Source organism: Rhizophagus irregularis, chromosome 26, assembly GCF_026210795.1.
Source record: "Rhizophagus irregularis chromosome 26, complete sequence".
Lineage (NCBI taxonomy): Eukaryota > Fungi > Glomeromycota > Glomeromycetes > Glomerales > Glomeraceae > Rhizophagus > Rhizophagus irregularis.
The window spans coordinates 908,043-924,409 of NC_089454.1; the positions used below are offsets into that span (position 1 = coordinate 908,043).

The 16,367-nt window shown below is 23.8% G+C and overlaps 5 protein-coding genes across 6 annotated transcripts; 3 read left to right on the plus strand and 2 right to left on the minus strand.

The window, feature by feature from the left end:
- Window positions 1-6,536: 6,536 nt before the first annotated feature.
- On the plus strand, window positions 6,537-8,622 carry OCT59_017367 (uncharacterized protein; the record flags this gene model as incomplete). Its single annotated transcript, XM_066137440.1, has 10 exons — window positions 6,537-6,617; window positions 6,693-6,738; window positions 6,945-7,075; window positions 7,153-7,227; window positions 7,305-7,424; window positions 7,493-7,672; window positions 7,857-7,951; window positions 8,035-8,152; window positions 8,226-8,401; window positions 8,473-8,622. 10 exons carry the CDS (start codon window positions 6,537-6,539, stop codon window positions 8,543-8,545), a joined length of 1,095 nt encoding a protein of 364 aa, XP_066004025.1. The 3' UTR covers window positions 8,546-8,622.
- Window positions 8,623-8,976: 354 nt separating this feature from the next.
- OCT59_017368 (uncharacterized protein) lies at window positions 8,977-9,813 on the minus strand. Of its 2 annotated transcripts, XM_066137441.1 has the most exons (4): window positions 9,762-9,813; window positions 9,486-9,592; window positions 9,338-9,415; window positions 8,977-9,265 (listed from the first exon to the last, which is right to left on the minus strand). In XM_066137441.1, the coding sequence occupies exons 2-4, from the start codon at window positions 9,517-9,519 to the stop codon at window positions 9,168-9,170; spliced, it is 210 nt and encodes a 69-aa protein (XP_066004026.1). In that variant the 5' UTR covers window positions 9,520-9,592; window positions 9,762-9,813; the 3' UTR covers window positions 8,977-9,167. The 2 variants fall into 2 exon arrangements, with proteins under 2 accessions (XP_066004026.1, XP_025179923.1); XM_025316713.2 differs by lacking the exon at window positions 9,762-9,813 and having other exon boundaries at window positions 9,486-9,690.
- A 1,080-nt stretch (window positions 9,814-10,893) lies between these two features.
- OCT59_017369 (uncharacterized protein) lies at window positions 10,894-12,623 on the plus strand. Its single transcript, XM_025316712.2, has 5 exons — window positions 10,894-11,375; window positions 11,467-11,838; window positions 11,917-11,988; window positions 12,071-12,190; window positions 12,306-12,623. The coding sequence occupies exons 1-5, from the start codon at window positions 11,180-11,182 to the stop codon at window positions 12,515-12,517; spliced, it is 972 nt and encodes a 323-aa protein (XP_025179922.1). The 5' UTR covers window positions 10,894-11,179; the 3' UTR covers window positions 12,518-12,623.
- Window positions 12,608-13,774, minus strand: OCT59_017370 (uncharacterized protein). The gene has a single exon (XM_025316711.2). The coding sequence runs from the start codon at window positions 13,428-13,430 to the stop codon at window positions 12,705-12,707; it is 726 nt and encodes a 241-aa protein (XP_025179921.2). The 5' UTR covers window positions 13,431-13,774; the 3' UTR covers window positions 12,608-12,704.
- Window positions 13,775-16,022: 2,248 nt separating this feature from the next.
- Window positions 16,023-16,289, plus strand: OCT59_017371 (uncharacterized protein; the record flags this gene model as incomplete). Its single annotated transcript, XM_066137443.1, has 1 exon — window positions 16,023-16,289. One exon carries the CDS (start codon window positions 16,023-16,025, stop codon window positions 16,287-16,289), a length of 267 nt encoding a protein of 88 aa, XP_066004027.1.
- Window positions 16,290-16,367: the final 78 nt, after the last annotated feature.

The window sequence follows — 16,367 nt, forward strand, 5'->3', positions numbered from 1 at the left end:
AAAAAAAACATTTCACAACATTTTTTATTAGTTAATTTAATTAAAAAAAAACATTTTACAACGTTTTTTTTGATAATTTAATAAAAATGTTGCAAAACATTTTTATTAATTAATTTAATTAAAAAAAATGTTTCACAACATTTTTTTTCAATAACTTAATAGAAAACATTACGAAATGTTTTTTTCAATAATTTAATAAAAATATTGTGAAACATTTTTATTTATTAATTTAATTAAAAAAAATGTTTTCGCACATTTTTTTAATAAAAAATGTTGCAAAAATATTAAAAACTGAACCGATAATGAATTGGTAAATTGGTTCAGTTTTCGGTATTTACTAGTCAGTTTTTGGTATTGATGATTATCGAAACTGATCAGTTTCAGTAATTAACAATACGTTCAGTTTCAGTTTTGGCAAAAACTGTACTGAACTGAACCGATCAGAGCCCTAGGTTTGTATTGGAAAATGAAACCTAAAAAAACGATTTATATTTAGACGAAAGTGGAAAGCAATCAAAAGATCATGTAACAATCCTTCTTTGTTCTAATACAACCGGTAGAGAAAAACTTAAACCAGTATTCATTCATAAATACAAAAACTTTCGTCCCTTGAAAAACTTACCTAAATCATCTTTACCAGTAAAATATTACTGGAATATAAAAGCTTGGATGTAAGTCTCCATTTGGAATGATTGGGTTCGTCAATTTGATGCAACAATGAGATTAAAAGGAAGAAAAATTCTTCTTTTTGTAGATAACGCTCCTATTCATGCTTTATACAAAGGTATAGAATTGACTAATATAGAAATTAAATTTTTACCTTTTAATACAACCATACATCTGCAACCTTATGATAAAGGTATTATTAATAGTTTTAAGGTAATTAATTCTGAAAAATTTTAATGCAATTTTTTAATTATTACGAAATTAAACTTACCATATTTATATATTATTAGGCACACTATTGAAAATTGCTTCTTAAAAATTGTATCAAGGCCTTTGATTATCAATAAAAAACAGACAATAGTAAGTCACCAATTGATATCAAAAAAGTTATTAAGTATATGGTATCAGCTTGAGATAAAGTTCTTCCTCAAACTATATTTAACTGCTAGAAAGATGCAGGAATTTTGCCATTAGATAATACAGATTTTCAAGATGAAATAAAAGAGAATGAACGTGAAGAGAATGAATGTAAAGAAATTCAAGATTTAATTGATAAACTTGAATATATACATCCTCTTACTGCTGAAGAATATATTAGATTAGATCAGGAGAATAAAATTACTGGTGAAACATTAATTGAAGAACAATTAGTTGCCATTCTTAAACCGTTTCTGACAATGAAAGTGATAGGAAAATTACTTTAGTATTTAGTTCTGAAGTTTTGGCCATGTTTGATAAAATTTTTATCTATTTAAAACAAAATAAAAGTCAAAATATTATTGATAAAGATGCTTTTAAAGATATGAAAAAAGCTAGGAAAGAAGTTTACAGAAATAATTTTTTTTCAAAAAAGCAAATGAATTTAGATCTATTGTTAAAACTAATGATAGCGTTGATGGTGTTAATAATAATAATATGAATAGAAAAGGTGATAAAGATAATATTATAGACATTGATAATATTAATTTTGAAACTTTATATTTTAATGAAGGGACTTTTATAATCATGAAGAGTATGAAGGTTTTATTGAATACCAAATCGATTAGAATAGTCTTTATAAATGATTGTATTACAGATTTGCAGTATTGCGTTTATTATACTTAATAAAGTAATAATCTTTGAGTAACATAAATATAAAAAGTATTTATGTGCAGGTTTACAAAAAAATAAAGAAAATTTATTTATTGCATGTATTTTTTTTATAAAAATAAGCTTAGTTGTCATGACTTTTAATTATTACTATATAATAGATAATAATGGATTTTTAATATTAATATAATGAAAATCTTATCTTTATTTACTATATGTGATTAGTAAATTCCTTTACTATAGTGAATTTTAGTTTTCAGCTCATGAGGTTTAATATAGCAAAGGTAAACTGTAATAAGTTAAATAGTGATATCTGCTTAAACTTTTTTTGCCAAAAATTTCAGTTTTGTCACCAACTAGTTTCAGTTTTGTCATTAATTAAACTATATAAATTATAAAAATATATAAAATTATATTATATATATAATAGTTTTATAAATTCTTTTTAAAAAATATTATATTTTAATAAAAATTATAAAAATTTATTTTGTTAAGTAATTATTATAATTAAAAATTCATGAAAAATTCATAGAAATACCATAAAATATTAAATTTTAGCATTTTATCTTTTAATTTTAAATGTATAAATAAGTTTCATCAAATGACTAAATATTTTAGTTTTACCCATATCTCTAAGGTTAAAGATATAAAAATTATCTACTTATATATAATTAATTGAAACTCTATCTGCTGAAGTGTAATGTCAAATATATTTCATGAGTTTGTGAAAACTTAAATAAAAAAAAATAAAATAAAATAAAAAAATAAAAAAAAACATTTAGTAATAAACCCACCCTATAAATTCATCTATACTCTTAAAATTAAAGAGGGTTATCAGATCTTTTACTTTAAATCTTATCAATTTTTTTTGTATTGATTAAATTTCAGTTAAAATCATAAATTTATTCTTAAGACTTTATCAATCTTTTTAGCTTACTTGATCATCTTTTACTTGATTTATTTTACAAAACTTTTAAATTCACACCTTAGTTTTACTTTTGAAAGAAATTTTTCTTTAGTAATCTATTTTTAGATTAGTTCAATAAAAATATAAAATATCTGACCTATATACCTTCATATTCATCAAGATTAAATTTTGTATTAATAATATTATCAAATCCTTTATCTTGAATAATTTTGAATACTTTACAACTTATATTAGAAAGTGAAGACTAAGTTAACTGGATATATTACTATTTTAAATTCCAGTTTGCAGAAAACTATCTAACTGGCAGTCTTTAATAAAACAGTCTACATTTTATTATTTTAAAGTTCCAATATTCTCTTATTGAAGTCTATAAATATTATGAGCATAATATATTTCTTCTGTGATTTAAGTTTCATCACAATCATGTAATTCCAGTTTTTTAGGTAGTCAAGATTTCAAAAATATTGAGTTGAAACAGTTGCTTATTAAAATATATCTTGTCATGATTATTAAAATTTATTTCTCTGATATGTACAAAGATTTTTTTGCCTTATACTGCAAGGTAATACTAAACTTACTATTTATAATTTCTAATACTTGCTTTTTACTTTCAGAAAATATGAGTTTAATAATTATTATTATTTATATATACTGTTCAAATTATTTTAAAATGGTATAATTATAATTTGAAATATTGTAATTTATTCAGTTTATATGTAATTTACTATATAAAATCCAAAATAATTTGGGATGCTATAATTGAATTTAGAATTTACTTATAATTATAGCAGCCTAAAATAATTTGGGTAACATATATATTATCATTATTATATTCTATGATACTATTTCAATATAACTAATTTATTTATTTTTATCTTTAAGGGTAAATGATAAGTTTATGTGTCTAGTACTTTTATTTGTATTGCAGGTAATTTAACAGGTAATTAGTATATAGGTTCTTTAAAAATTTCTATTTATAAAAAACATCTAAATTAAGGGCAAATTATGTAATTTTGGAAAAATTTTATTTTTAAATAAAATTTTTCAAAGTATTACGAAAAGGTATAGAGTAATATCTTTGTAATAAGTAGAGTATAATAAGGATATGACATTATATATACTCAAGTGATAAATAAACATCTTGGTTTAAGCTTAGTTTAGCAATTTGATTGGGTGTCTATTTATTACTTGCATATATTTTACATTCTTTATATTATATACTGCCAAATATTACTTTACTTTACTTATCACAGAGACTTTACTCTATACCTTTTCATCTTACCAAATTTTTGAACACAAAATAAGGTTTTAAATATCATTTTTAATTTATTTAACTTTTATTTTATTTATTTATTTTTGAATATAATTGGCAAAAATCTTTTGCTCATATGTAAAGTCAAAAACACTACTTTTTTTTTTAAATAAACTTGTAAAGTAGACTAAAATATGCTTATTTTATAATTTCAAGTTTATATTTAATTTTAATTTATAAAAAAGAATAAATGTATTTGTAACAGCCTGTTACATATCTTATTTGTAACATCCTTTTTTTTATTTTTTTTTAATAATAAATTTAGTATGTATTTTACAAATAAAAATTTTTATATGCAAAATTTAATTTGGAAAACTTTTACTTAATGTACTTAAGACAGTTTCATAGACAAAATTTTAAGTTATAAGCAGTTTCTTAAAATTTTTTAAAAAATTCTTTTGTCTTAGTTACATGACTGATCTTTTGTTTTTGTTTACATTACGTCTGATCTTAAATTTTAATTGGATAAAATTGGGAATTGTTACAAATAACGTAACAGGCTGTTATAATTAGATTTATTCTATAAAAAAATTAGTCCATTTATATTATATTAAATTATATGATTTACTCTTACTTTAAACGATCTCTATTTATGTCAATATGTTTTTTTGAGTAATTAAATCATTATTGATTATAATTATTAATACATTTATATCAGCTAACTTTTTTTTTATAGTTTATTTAAACTGCAACTTTAAGTAGCTAGTCTTCTCATATATTAGCAAATTTTATGAAAAGATACATAAAATGTACATATTTCTTTTTATCAAGATTTAAGTTCATAAGTTTTGTATCAAACATTTAGTAAAAAAATAAGTTATATTTGAGTAAAATTTTTTAAAGTTTCTGAAATACTCATTTTGCTAATTTTACAATATTTACTTTATAGCATTACTTCTAAAAGGTCTGTAAACTTTCTTTTAGTTAAAAGTAAAATAAGTTTTTTAGTCTTTTTAAAAATAAAAGTAAAGTTTTCCTTAGTGTTGAAATTCATATTTCTTTATTTTTCATACTAAAAAATAGTTTATATTATCAGTAATAAAAGTTATAATAAATTATTATAAGTTATAATGAAATTGTGGAAAATTAGTTAATAATGCAGAATGTAATATATCAGTTATAACAAGCAAGTTATATCATTATTTTATTATAAAAAAATCTAAAATTCTAAAAAATTTATATAAGTACTATTATATTTATTATTATTATTATTTTTGAAACTATTTTTAAAACTATTATATAAAAATTTTAAAAATAAGCTAATATTAAAAGGATGAAATATCCAAACATACTTTTATTTTTAATTTATTTATAAATTTGTTATAACTTATAAGGTAAATTCATATTTTAATAAAATGAATAATACTTATAATATAATAATTAAAAAAAAGTCAAAATCTTATATTATATCAATAAATCATATAATTTATAAACATAATAATTTAGTTAACTATTAAATCTAATAATATATATTAAACTATATATAATGTAATATATGTTATTACTTTTATAAAATAAACTATCTTTTGTATTTTTTATATAACTGCTACACATTTATTAAGAAAAAGTCAAAGTTTTTACAAATATACAAAAGTACATAAGAGGACTAATTAAGACTAAAGGAACAAAATAAACCATTCGTCATTTTCTAAAGGAAACCTCATGTGTGTACAGTCAGGCAGTTATATGGCTATATGAGTATAGTTCACATTATATAGAACTTTTTCTTAGCCCTTTGAACCTTGTAGTATAAGCTAAACAAAATAAAATAAACTATCTATAATTACATGTTAATTATAAAATAAATAATCATAAAGACAGCAAATATTAAAAATCTAAATAATATTAATTATAAAAAGAAAAATCCAAACTAGACTTTAAATCTAATATTTAGCTTATAACCAAAGTTCTAGTTTTTCTAATAAAATACTTAAAAATGCAATAAAATCTTTAATTATATAAATAAATTGGTTTTATGCAAGATAACCATTATGTATATTTTATTTATTTTACTTTAAAATAAAAGTTATAAATAAAAATGCAGATTCTATAAATTATACATTTATCATTTTATTAATAAAAATATAAAATAAACATCTTATTTAATTATATCTTTAATAGAATAATAATAATAATATAATTATACGAAACCCAGGTATTTTATTTATACAGTTTTATACAGTCTAACTGATTAGGTATTAGGACTGTATTAGGTAACAAATTAACTATGTTTATTATCTCTTATTTAACAACTAACTATCATGTTTTCCGTATTATTAATGATCAATTCAATCCATCTGTAGACTATGATTGGCGTTCAGATTTAGATATTTCAAAATTTTATTTTAGTAAGCTTAAACATGCATGACGATATTATTTAATCTAATTTTTTTTTTTATAAATAATCAATTATTCTTGAAACAAATAGTTACATACATTTACAAAATTTTGCGTCGCGAAATAAAACTTGTAGACGTTAATTAATCTAATAATAAGTGTATTCTTTGTATTTTGATTGTTGTATCAACAATTTTAATTAAAATGTTTGTTTGTAATTCATTAAACTTTCTTCGTATTCATAGTCGAAAGTTGCTTAATTCAATTCCTGTACGAACATATGCTGTAAGTTACCTTCTTATTCATTGTCCGATTCTCTATTATAATAGACTCATTTTATTAATGCCCTTTTTTTTTCAGAATTCAGCAGGGATTGTAAAATCGCAATGTGCAATTGTGTTTCCAGGTAAGCAATTTACCTGTATAACAGAGCTGATATTTTGTATTGCTCTAAAATCAATGGTAAAGGAACCGTTGTCTTTTCCTTTTTCTTAGCTTATATTCCAGAGGTTTATATGTAAAGTTCAAAATTTCCTTATAGGAAATTTTGTTTTTTATTTCTAGTAAATAATCAACCATTTTGATAAAATTGTATTTGATCTTTCATTATAGGTCAAGGCGCACAATATGTTGGAATGGGAAAAGATCTTTACGAGAACTTTGCTTCGGCACGTCATGTTTTTGATGAGGCCAATGAAGTATTAGGCTTTAATTTAAAAGGATTAATATTTAACGGAACGCAGGTAATTTTTTTTTAATATTACCTTTTGATCGATGCTTTTTACGCGAAATGTTAACTTATTTTGACTTTTTATACTAGAGCCAATTAATACAAACAGAAAACACGCAACCCGCAATATTAACAACATCTGTAGCAATTCTTCGTATATTAGAAGTAATTGGTTAATTTTATTATTCATATATATGTAATTGATTGAATATCTAATATTGAAATTTACTTATATGTTTTAGAGTGAATATGGCTTTAATATCGAATCCGCTTGCACTTTTGCACTCGGTCATTCGTTAGGAGAGTATACAGCTCTCGTAGCTACAAAAGCATTATCTTTGCATGATGCTATCAAGCTCGTAGTACGTGTTTATAATTCTTTTTTATTATTTATTTTAATAAAGATAATCATTAATTTTGTCATTAAAAGAGATTACGTGGAGAATCCATGACAAAAACGGTTTCACAATTAAAAGTAAAAACAGCAATGTCAGCATTGATTGTACGACAAGAGAATTTAGCAGAAATAGAAGAATCAATAAAAGGAATAAATTCATCTTTGCCTGAGGGTGAATTAGTAGAATTGGCTAATGTTAATAGTGTAAGCGTAGTTTGAAATATCTTTGAAAAAAACATTCATAAAAATTTCGATTAAATCCCAACAATTTTTTTATTAATTGTATATAATTTGTAAAAGTCATTTCAGGTTTGTGATTGTTTTAATGAATTGCTTATTTCTTTTAACGTAAAATTGAACTTTAAATTTATTCCTGATTTAATTTATCCCCTAATAGGCTGTAATAAGTGGAACTAGTAACGCTGTCGATTTTGCATCAGGAGTTTTACAATCTAATCATCTCGCAGCAAGAGCCTTGGATCTTCCAGTTTCGTAAGAACTATCCATTAATTTTTTAAAAATTGATTTATTTCGCAATTATCGAAATATCATCTATATATATTCATTTTTTTTAGTGCACCGTTCCATTGTAAATTAATGCAACCAGCCGCAGATATGATGAGAGCGTCACTAAAAAATATAAAATTCAATACTCCAACCATCGATGTCATAACGAATGTGACGGCTACTCCAGTAAATTTTTTTTTTTGATCGTGAAATTTTAATTTTATTTCAGATATATTTTAATTATTTTACATTATTGTAGATAAAATCTAGTACTGAGATACCCCAATTGTTAGAAAAACAAGTGACTGCAACTGTACAATGGCAAAAAAGCATAAAGTATTGTAAAGAAAGAGATATAAATACTTTTATTGTTATTGGCCCCGCTAGAGTTTTGGCTAATTTATTAAGGAAAGAATATCCATTGGATCGTATTAGGTTAGTAACTATTGATATATTAACCCGTATTTATTCTGATGATTAATTTCATTTATTTAAAATTTCTCCAGACCTCTTACTACTGTGAAAGATATACAACTTCATTCGGAAGAATTGAAAATCAAGCAGCTGAACACTTTATAACTTAGATATTCATTAAATATTATTTTGTAGTTTCTAATTTTTAAATAAATAAAATTATAATTTATTTTTTTCTTTGGAATCGTAAATTTTGCTATACTGCAGTTTATAATATTTCAGGGTATGGTGTACCTGGTTTAAAATTGTATAGTACCTTGGGTACAAACCTTCATCTTCATATTATCGCTACATACATTAATTTTACTAAATTCATATTTGAGTTTGATTACGTTAATATCGTTGTCATATCCATGAATGATCTGTGGCGCAGTAGGTGATACAAAATTTTTGAGTATTAAGGGAGCGACGCAAAATATTACCTTTCTCGTATAGGAGTTAAAAAGGAACGTACAAGCAATTTTTGCGGGTTCGACACCAATGATTAAGAACATGAAGTTTATGAGGCAAGAAAAAAATCAAAAGCATCATTAAATATTTTATGTTTTTTTGGTCACATTAATGATTTAGTAATTTTATTTAAATATAATAAAAAAGATCACCGGGAACTTTTAATTATACATAAAGAACAATGTATTATTATTTTGCGAAAAATAGAAAGTTCCCCAACAAAAAAAAAATTTCATATAATAATAAAAAAAAATAAATAATTCCTAATTTAATGGATTTAATGTTTGTGAGCTTCTTTCTTTGCATCACCAGTATTTTTGGTGATGTTGCCTTCAGCTTGCATCTGTTGATTACCGATGGCTTTACCAGTGGTTTCTTTGAAGAGAAAATTTTGTAATTAATACCAATGATTTTTACTATTAAATCAAACTCTTTATATATATATACCTTTTACGGTTCCAGTGACGCTATCCTTTAATCCTTCTGCTTGTCCTTTTGTTTGTGCTGCTTTATATTCACCTTCGCCTAAAATATAAAAGAGATATAAATGAATATTCGGAAGAATCGGAAGACAGATTTTAAATAAAAAAATTACCTTCAAGTTTTTTGGCTGTTCCTTCGGCTTCCATTTGTTCATTACCTATCGCTTTGCCAATAGTTTCCTTGACAGCACCTTGGTAGTATTTGGTGTTAGCATCGACTCTGGATGGTTCAGACATGTTTATTTTTTTATTGTAAATGTAAATATAGAGATTTAGATTGATTTTTTTTTTTGATTCGAATTTGATTTGATTTAATTTATTTTGGAGAAAATTCGTAGCATATTTATAACAATTTTCCCATCGATTTCTTTGATGTCATTATAACGTACCGAACTCATGAAACGTAATTATTCAATGTTAAAACGTCATTTACATTTTTTGAAAAAAAAAAGTATCATAATGATGTAAAGAAATATAAAAATTATATAAATGGGAATTAAGGTTTTTCAATATTAAGATTATATATTAAGTTCATCAAAAAAAATATATATATAATATTATATTCTCGGTAATCATGACGAAATTACATATAATATGTTAAATCATAAACACATTTGTTTTCACAGAAAACCTGTTTACAAAATCATTTAAATTTTTTTTTTTGTGTCGCACCTATGAAAATTTTTAAATAAAAACAATTAATAATTATAATAGAAAGAATATACTTTTTTGTAGTGTGTGAAGTTTTTTGAAGTCAAACAATAAATATTACCAAGCGGCAAAAAAGAAATTGTGATTAGGCGTTTTCTTTTCATGTGCAGGGGCGCAGGTCAGCAGGTGATCATGAGCATATAGCATATACGCAGCACATTTACATAGTATTATGTCATATCATGTGACACTCATGTGACATTCGAAATATTCAAAATATTTCTTTGATATGTAAACGTGTAGTACTTCACGAACCCAAAAAAATTAATTTCTGGGTACAAATATTTCTAAAGAACCCTGGAATTTGTGAACAATAACTTAAAAAAGGAATTTTGATGATTATGTGTGTAAAATTAAGTGCATTAATAGAAACGATTAATACCGAAAAATTAATATACAGTAATTTGATTGGATCGGATATAATTGGTACCGATATCACCATTCAAGTCGGTGAATGTAATACTAAATCCTTATCATATTACTTGATAACGCAAAGGAAACTTGTTGCATTAATTATTTATTATTCGTTATCTTTTAACATATTTGATGCGAATTGCGGATCAAAGAATAGTAAAAAGTTTGACCGTGTTTACCCGAATTAAATATAACTCTCCTTTTTAAGGGAAAAAAAATAAATAGCGTTTTAATTCCCCTAACGATAAAAATCTTGATTTAATCGATTCGTTGGAAAAATAAAAGTCAAATTATAATGATAAGCGATAATCTCTAACTGCAGATATTTCCTATCACAAAATATGATGTAAGCAAAAAAGGTTAAAAAAAGGAATCCTTAAATATGTCATTAAAACTAACTTTAAAAAAAAAAAAATTTGACAGATAACGATACAAACTATTATTTGTTAACATGCATTAAGATAAACCAATTCATTATTTTTGTTAAACATTAGATAAAACCAAAAAAAAATGATGTATAAATATATAACGAAATTTATTAATTTCCATCTATAGTTTTTTTTATTTTCTTTCTTTATTTTATTTTTATTTTTATCATTCATTTTATTTTTAACCCTTCACTTTCTTTTCCTTTTATTTTATTATTTCATCAACTTCTCATACTTACATTAAAAAAAAAAAGATGGGAACGAATAATTCAAAAATCAATCATGCAAAAAGAAAGTCTACCGATAACAATTATCAAATTATAAGCACGGAACAATTATCAGCTAAAACTTCAGATGAGTTTAACACAAAAAAATTTAAATATATAGAAGGAAGGCGATTCCATAATTGGCCTGACGTACATTATGATCTTCCAAATGATGAAACTGAAAGTAAATAAATAAATAAATATATATATAATATAAATTATATAATTTATGATCTTGATCTTATTAATTAATGATAATAATAATATCCAAACAGTCGATCGCTTGCATTTAGAACATTTTTTGTTACGGGACGTATGGCAATCAAATTTTTCTTCCCCAATACACGAACAATTGGTATCCGGATGTAACGTACTAGACGTTGGATGCGGTCCAGGCGCTTGGTGTTTAGATATGGCAACAACTTATAAAAATTCCAAATTTTATGGATTAGATATTTCACCTATTTTTCCTTCAGAAATCAAACCAAAGAATACAATATTTCAAGAATGTCAAATACTTGATGGTATTCCTCATAAAGATCAAACATTTGATTTTTGTCATATGAGATTCATGTTCCCTAGTTTTGATGAAAATCAATGGAGAACATATGTAATAAAAGAAGTTGGTAGAGTTTTAAAACCTGGAGGTATGAAATATATGTATATATATATATATAAACTTTGTTTAATCCGTGTACTAATCAATTATTTATAAAAATAAAAAGGGTACCTTGAAATTGCAGAATATAAATTATGTGAAAATTGTGGACCTATTTTGAAAAGATTATTAGATCTAAGTAAGTCAATTGCGGTATAAATATTGATTAAAATTCATTTGATATATACAGTAAATTAACGAAGAACATTAATAATTTAAAGGATGCGAGATGATGTCGAATATAGGACGTAATCCAAACATTGCATCACTTCTCGGTGATTTTATGAGAGATACAGATCTATTTGAAGATATTATTTATGAGGAAAAAATAATAGAAACAGGTATGATTTTTTTTTAAAGGACCACACTTCTTTTAAATTGGGTTTATTTACCATCATCTTTTTATATCACACTTTTAAAATTGGATTTATTTACCATAATCTTTTTATGATTCAGGGAGTTGGGGAGGAAAATTAGGAGAAGTTGCGAAAGATGATATATTTACAAGAATGCATGCTATAAAACCCGCGTTAATGAATCATATAAAATGTAGTGGATTGGGAATAACATCAGAAGATTATGATGAAATGATGAATCAATGTATAGATGAATTTAACGAATATAAAACATATTTTGTTACATGTAGATGGTATGGAAAGAAATTATAGACATAATAATAATAATTATAATTTATGATCAAAGACTGTAAAATAATAATATATGAGATACCGGAGATAGAACAATAAATTTATAAATATGATAACTGAATTATATGTTTAATTTTACATAAAATATTTATTATATGTTATTAAGTGTATGCAAGATAAAATTTACAATATAAAATTATAATTTTTTTTATAATTTCAACTTTTTTAATTGTGATGCCTTTTTAATAAATTCTTCACCTTGTGAGATATCTTTTTTAATAATTTTTCCTTCTTTTAAATATTTACCGAAATCTTCCATTGCTAAAATATGATTTTGTAAGGCAGCCATTTTTAAATAATTTAAACCTTTTTCAATTTTTTCACCAAAAGCTAATCTATTTATAATTGCAGTACCATATAAATATTGAGCTTCGGGAAGATTTTGTAAAGCAGCTTTTTTAAGATATTTAACACTATGTAATGTATCAATAGAATTAACATAACGATTTCGAAGATAAATTCCAACTTTAAGTTGAGCTTCAGCATTTCCTACGTCAGCATGTTGTTTAAAAATTGGATATGCTTCATCATATCTTTCTTCTTTATCATATTTAAAAGCCAAATTCAAATCCTTTAAACCTTTTTGATAAGTTGATTTATTATTTTTAATAGTATTATCAAAATTTTGTTGTTCTAATTCGTTAATAAAAAAATCATCTGAAGGATCAGTATCTACGATATATGAAGAATCTTCAAAAGATAAAGTTGTAGGTGAAAGATTATTAATAAGTGATGAATTTGTTATCCAACATTTGGAACTTATAATCGATAATTTATTTGATAATGAAGACTTTTTCTTTTGTATTTTATAAAGTTCAAATAAAGTGACATTGTTATTAATTGAAGAATTCTTTCTAATGATTGGTTTACCCATTTTATAAAATCAAATTAATTACAAGGGTTGTAGTATAATGTTATACCTTCGTTCGACGAAGAAAAAGTATAATATATGATTTATTATTTTACAAGTTTAACTTGATCAACAAGTTTTAGTTCGAAGGGAGATTATGAGAGATATTATGAGAGATATTTTAAGAATCGTAAAAAATGAGGATTATATTTATAAGAATATTAAGAATATTGATTTCGAAATTATGTTTCATCATAAACAATATTAACGTATTTAATATATAGGTTATAAAGAAATACTTTGTTAAGGTTTAAAATTAATTAATTAATATATTCTTTGTATTGAAATCACAAAACGAATTTTACAAACAAGTTTGATGAACCTGATACATTTTAGCTTAAAATAGAACTTTGTTTCACAAAAATAGAAGCGCAGTTTTAAAGTTTGAAACCGGAGAAAGTCGGGGCTATGAACCCATATTTTAAATCATGTGATCAAATAAAAAATTTTTTAAGGTTTTAAAATCGATTTTTTTCTAGGGTAAGGAATTCATTGAAAGGAAGAATTTTTTTCTAATGCATTATATTAATAAAATACTAAATGTATAAAAGAAAGGCATTAAAATTATAAATTATCAAAATTTACATTTTTTTTTTACCCATAAGTTTGGTGGCTGTTACAATTGTTTAAAAATTTTAGAAGTTCTTGTTGAATTTATAAACAAGATTTTTTTTTTCCTGAAAGGTAAAATGAAAGGTTAAATGAAAGGTTAAATAAATCTGTATATAACTATACCCGAAATTTCAAAAAAAAAAAATTAAAATTTTGGTCGAGCCTCAGCTTTTCCCAATTAGAATTTTTAGTATGGTGTAGATACCCTAGACCTAGAGCGAATTGGTGATACTTTCTATGGTTGTATCATAATTCTGTATATTGTATACTGTGTATGTTGAAGGTACTTCTAATACTGTATACTGTAGTTAATGCTGACCTAAGACACGATATATCACGATATAACACGACCCAAAAGTTAACAGGTTTTGTCACATTTATGTAAATTTATTGAATGTATCTCAAACGAGTTTTCAATGATCAGCTGCTCTATTAGACCGGTTAAACCTGGTTTGTTATATTTATTATCGGATATCGGGAAAAAATTATCCATAAATTGACAGGAACATAATGTACTTTAATGAACTCTATAGTTTACCATTTCCGGGCGAATCCGGACATTTTCCGGACTTGTAATTTCACTTGTATTATATTTTTCAGCCACACTGTTACAATGTTATTTAAACTAATCTAAAAAGGGAACCATTTGATCGAAACAATCTAAATGTTATGTTTCACAAAAATTTCTAATCAATAAAAAAAAAATTTCTAATGATTCTAGACCGAATACATCAGGAACAAAAATAATAATCATTTTAACTAATATGTAGATTCATTGAATGACTTAAAAAAGGAACGAAATCTGAGAAAAAAGTTCGACCCTATTAGATAACACATAAATTATTCTCATTTGATTTAAAAGTTGTCATTCGCTAATTGTTTAGGCGCGTCTCATATGTTACCACATGTTTAAAAATATTTATTATTGTATGTATATATATGTGTATATATATTATATATATATGGTCTTATTATATACGATAAATAACCCAATAAAATATAGAATGGGTTAACACATCTTTTAAATAAGATCGCGAAAAATGATTTTTATTGATTTTATTGATATTTAGGAAATGTCTGGACCATCATTCTAACGCACGCCAAAAAAATAACACAACATTTAATTCTTGTTATGGAAACAAAACTCCACAGGAATAAAATAATTTTATCGAATTTGGTGAAATATATTCTAATTGGAAATTGGTTTCTTTAATTTCTTTTCTTTTTTCTTTTATGACAACCTTCTTTTTTTTTGCTTTTTTTGTAAAAATACTTGAATTTAAATTAAAAAAAAAATGTTTATATATATTATATTATATAGTTATACTATATATTATATATTATTTAATACTAGGTCTAGAACTGTCTGCAAAGTTAATTTGGCGCATTCACACAGATAAATACATAAAAATTTTTTTTTTTTAAAAAAAAAATTTTAATTGTTATTCCGAAATTTTCAATTGTTATATATATATTTTTATCAATAAATAATAAGTACTGCGGAAACAATTTATAAACGTGATACAATAATATAAAATATATAATCATATAATCTAGAAACAATAACACAATAAACAAAAAGGTTCTCAAGAGTCTAGATCTTTTCATTTAAAAATTTTCAAAAGGCAAATTTCCTTTTAAAAATGGAATGCAGATATTTCGGAGAGTCATTATCTCTCGAATTATCCTAAAATTTTCTCTTTTTGGTTTTGCTTTTCATTCATTTAATAAGTTAAAAATATAAGAGTGAAATTTTTCATCATTTTTTTTTTTATTTATTTCCGGCAACGCCACTTTTTTTTTAATACTACAAACTTTCCTTTCGCCAAAAAAACAAAAAACATGCAAGTAAGTTTACAATTTTTTATGGTTTTGAAAATCTGGCTTAAAATGATTTTGTATTTTCCTTTATATATAACTCATCTAGACTAGTTTATTGCCATAATGTCTACTACAAATAAAAATATATCATCTCCTTCATCAGACGATAGTGAAATAATAGAAGTATCAGAAAACGAAACAAATCGTGCTCGTCTTATAGCATTAGTCGTCAGGGAAGCTGTTTTCGTAGGAAATCAACAAGATTGGAACGCCGCTATTAGAATGATTTTACAACATAAATTACTTACTTTACCAGAAAAAAACACAATTGTTGCCTTATTACAAATAAAATCTTCATGTAAAATTATTTTTTTTTTTGGTTGTTGTTGATTTTACAAAATTACGAGTTATGATCAAATTAATTTAATCCTATCTCTCTTTTCTTTTTCGTTTAGAATCTCCAATTTT

Coding starts and splice junctions, on each gene's coding strand:
- OCT59_017370 (XM_025316711.2), bottom strand. CDS start 13,430: ATGGGTAAACCAATCATTAGAAAGAATTCTTCAATTAATAACAATGTC.
- OCT59_017369 (XM_025316712.2), top strand. CDS start 11,180: ATGGGAACGAATAATTCAAAAATCAATCATGCAAAAAGAAAGTCTACC. Junction 11,839..11,916: donor TAGAGTTTTAAAACCTGGAG/GTATGAAATATA, acceptor AAAAATAAAAAG/GGTACCTTGAAATTGCAGAA. Junction 11,989..12,070: donor GAAAAGATTATTAGATCTAA/GTAAGTCAATTG, acceptor AATAATTTAAAG/GATGCGAGATGATGTCGAAT.
- OCT59_017368 (XM_025316713.2), bottom strand. CDS start 9,609: ATGTCTGAACCATCCAGAGTCGATGCTAACACCAAATACTACCAAGGT. Junction 9,416..9,485: donor AACAGCCAAAAAACTTGAAG/GTAATTTTTTTA, acceptor TTTATATTTTAG/GCGAAGGTGAATATAAAGCA. Junction 9,266..9,337: donor CGTCACTGGAACCGTAAAAG/GTATATATATAT, acceptor TTCTCTTCAAAG/AAACCACTGGTAAAGCCATC.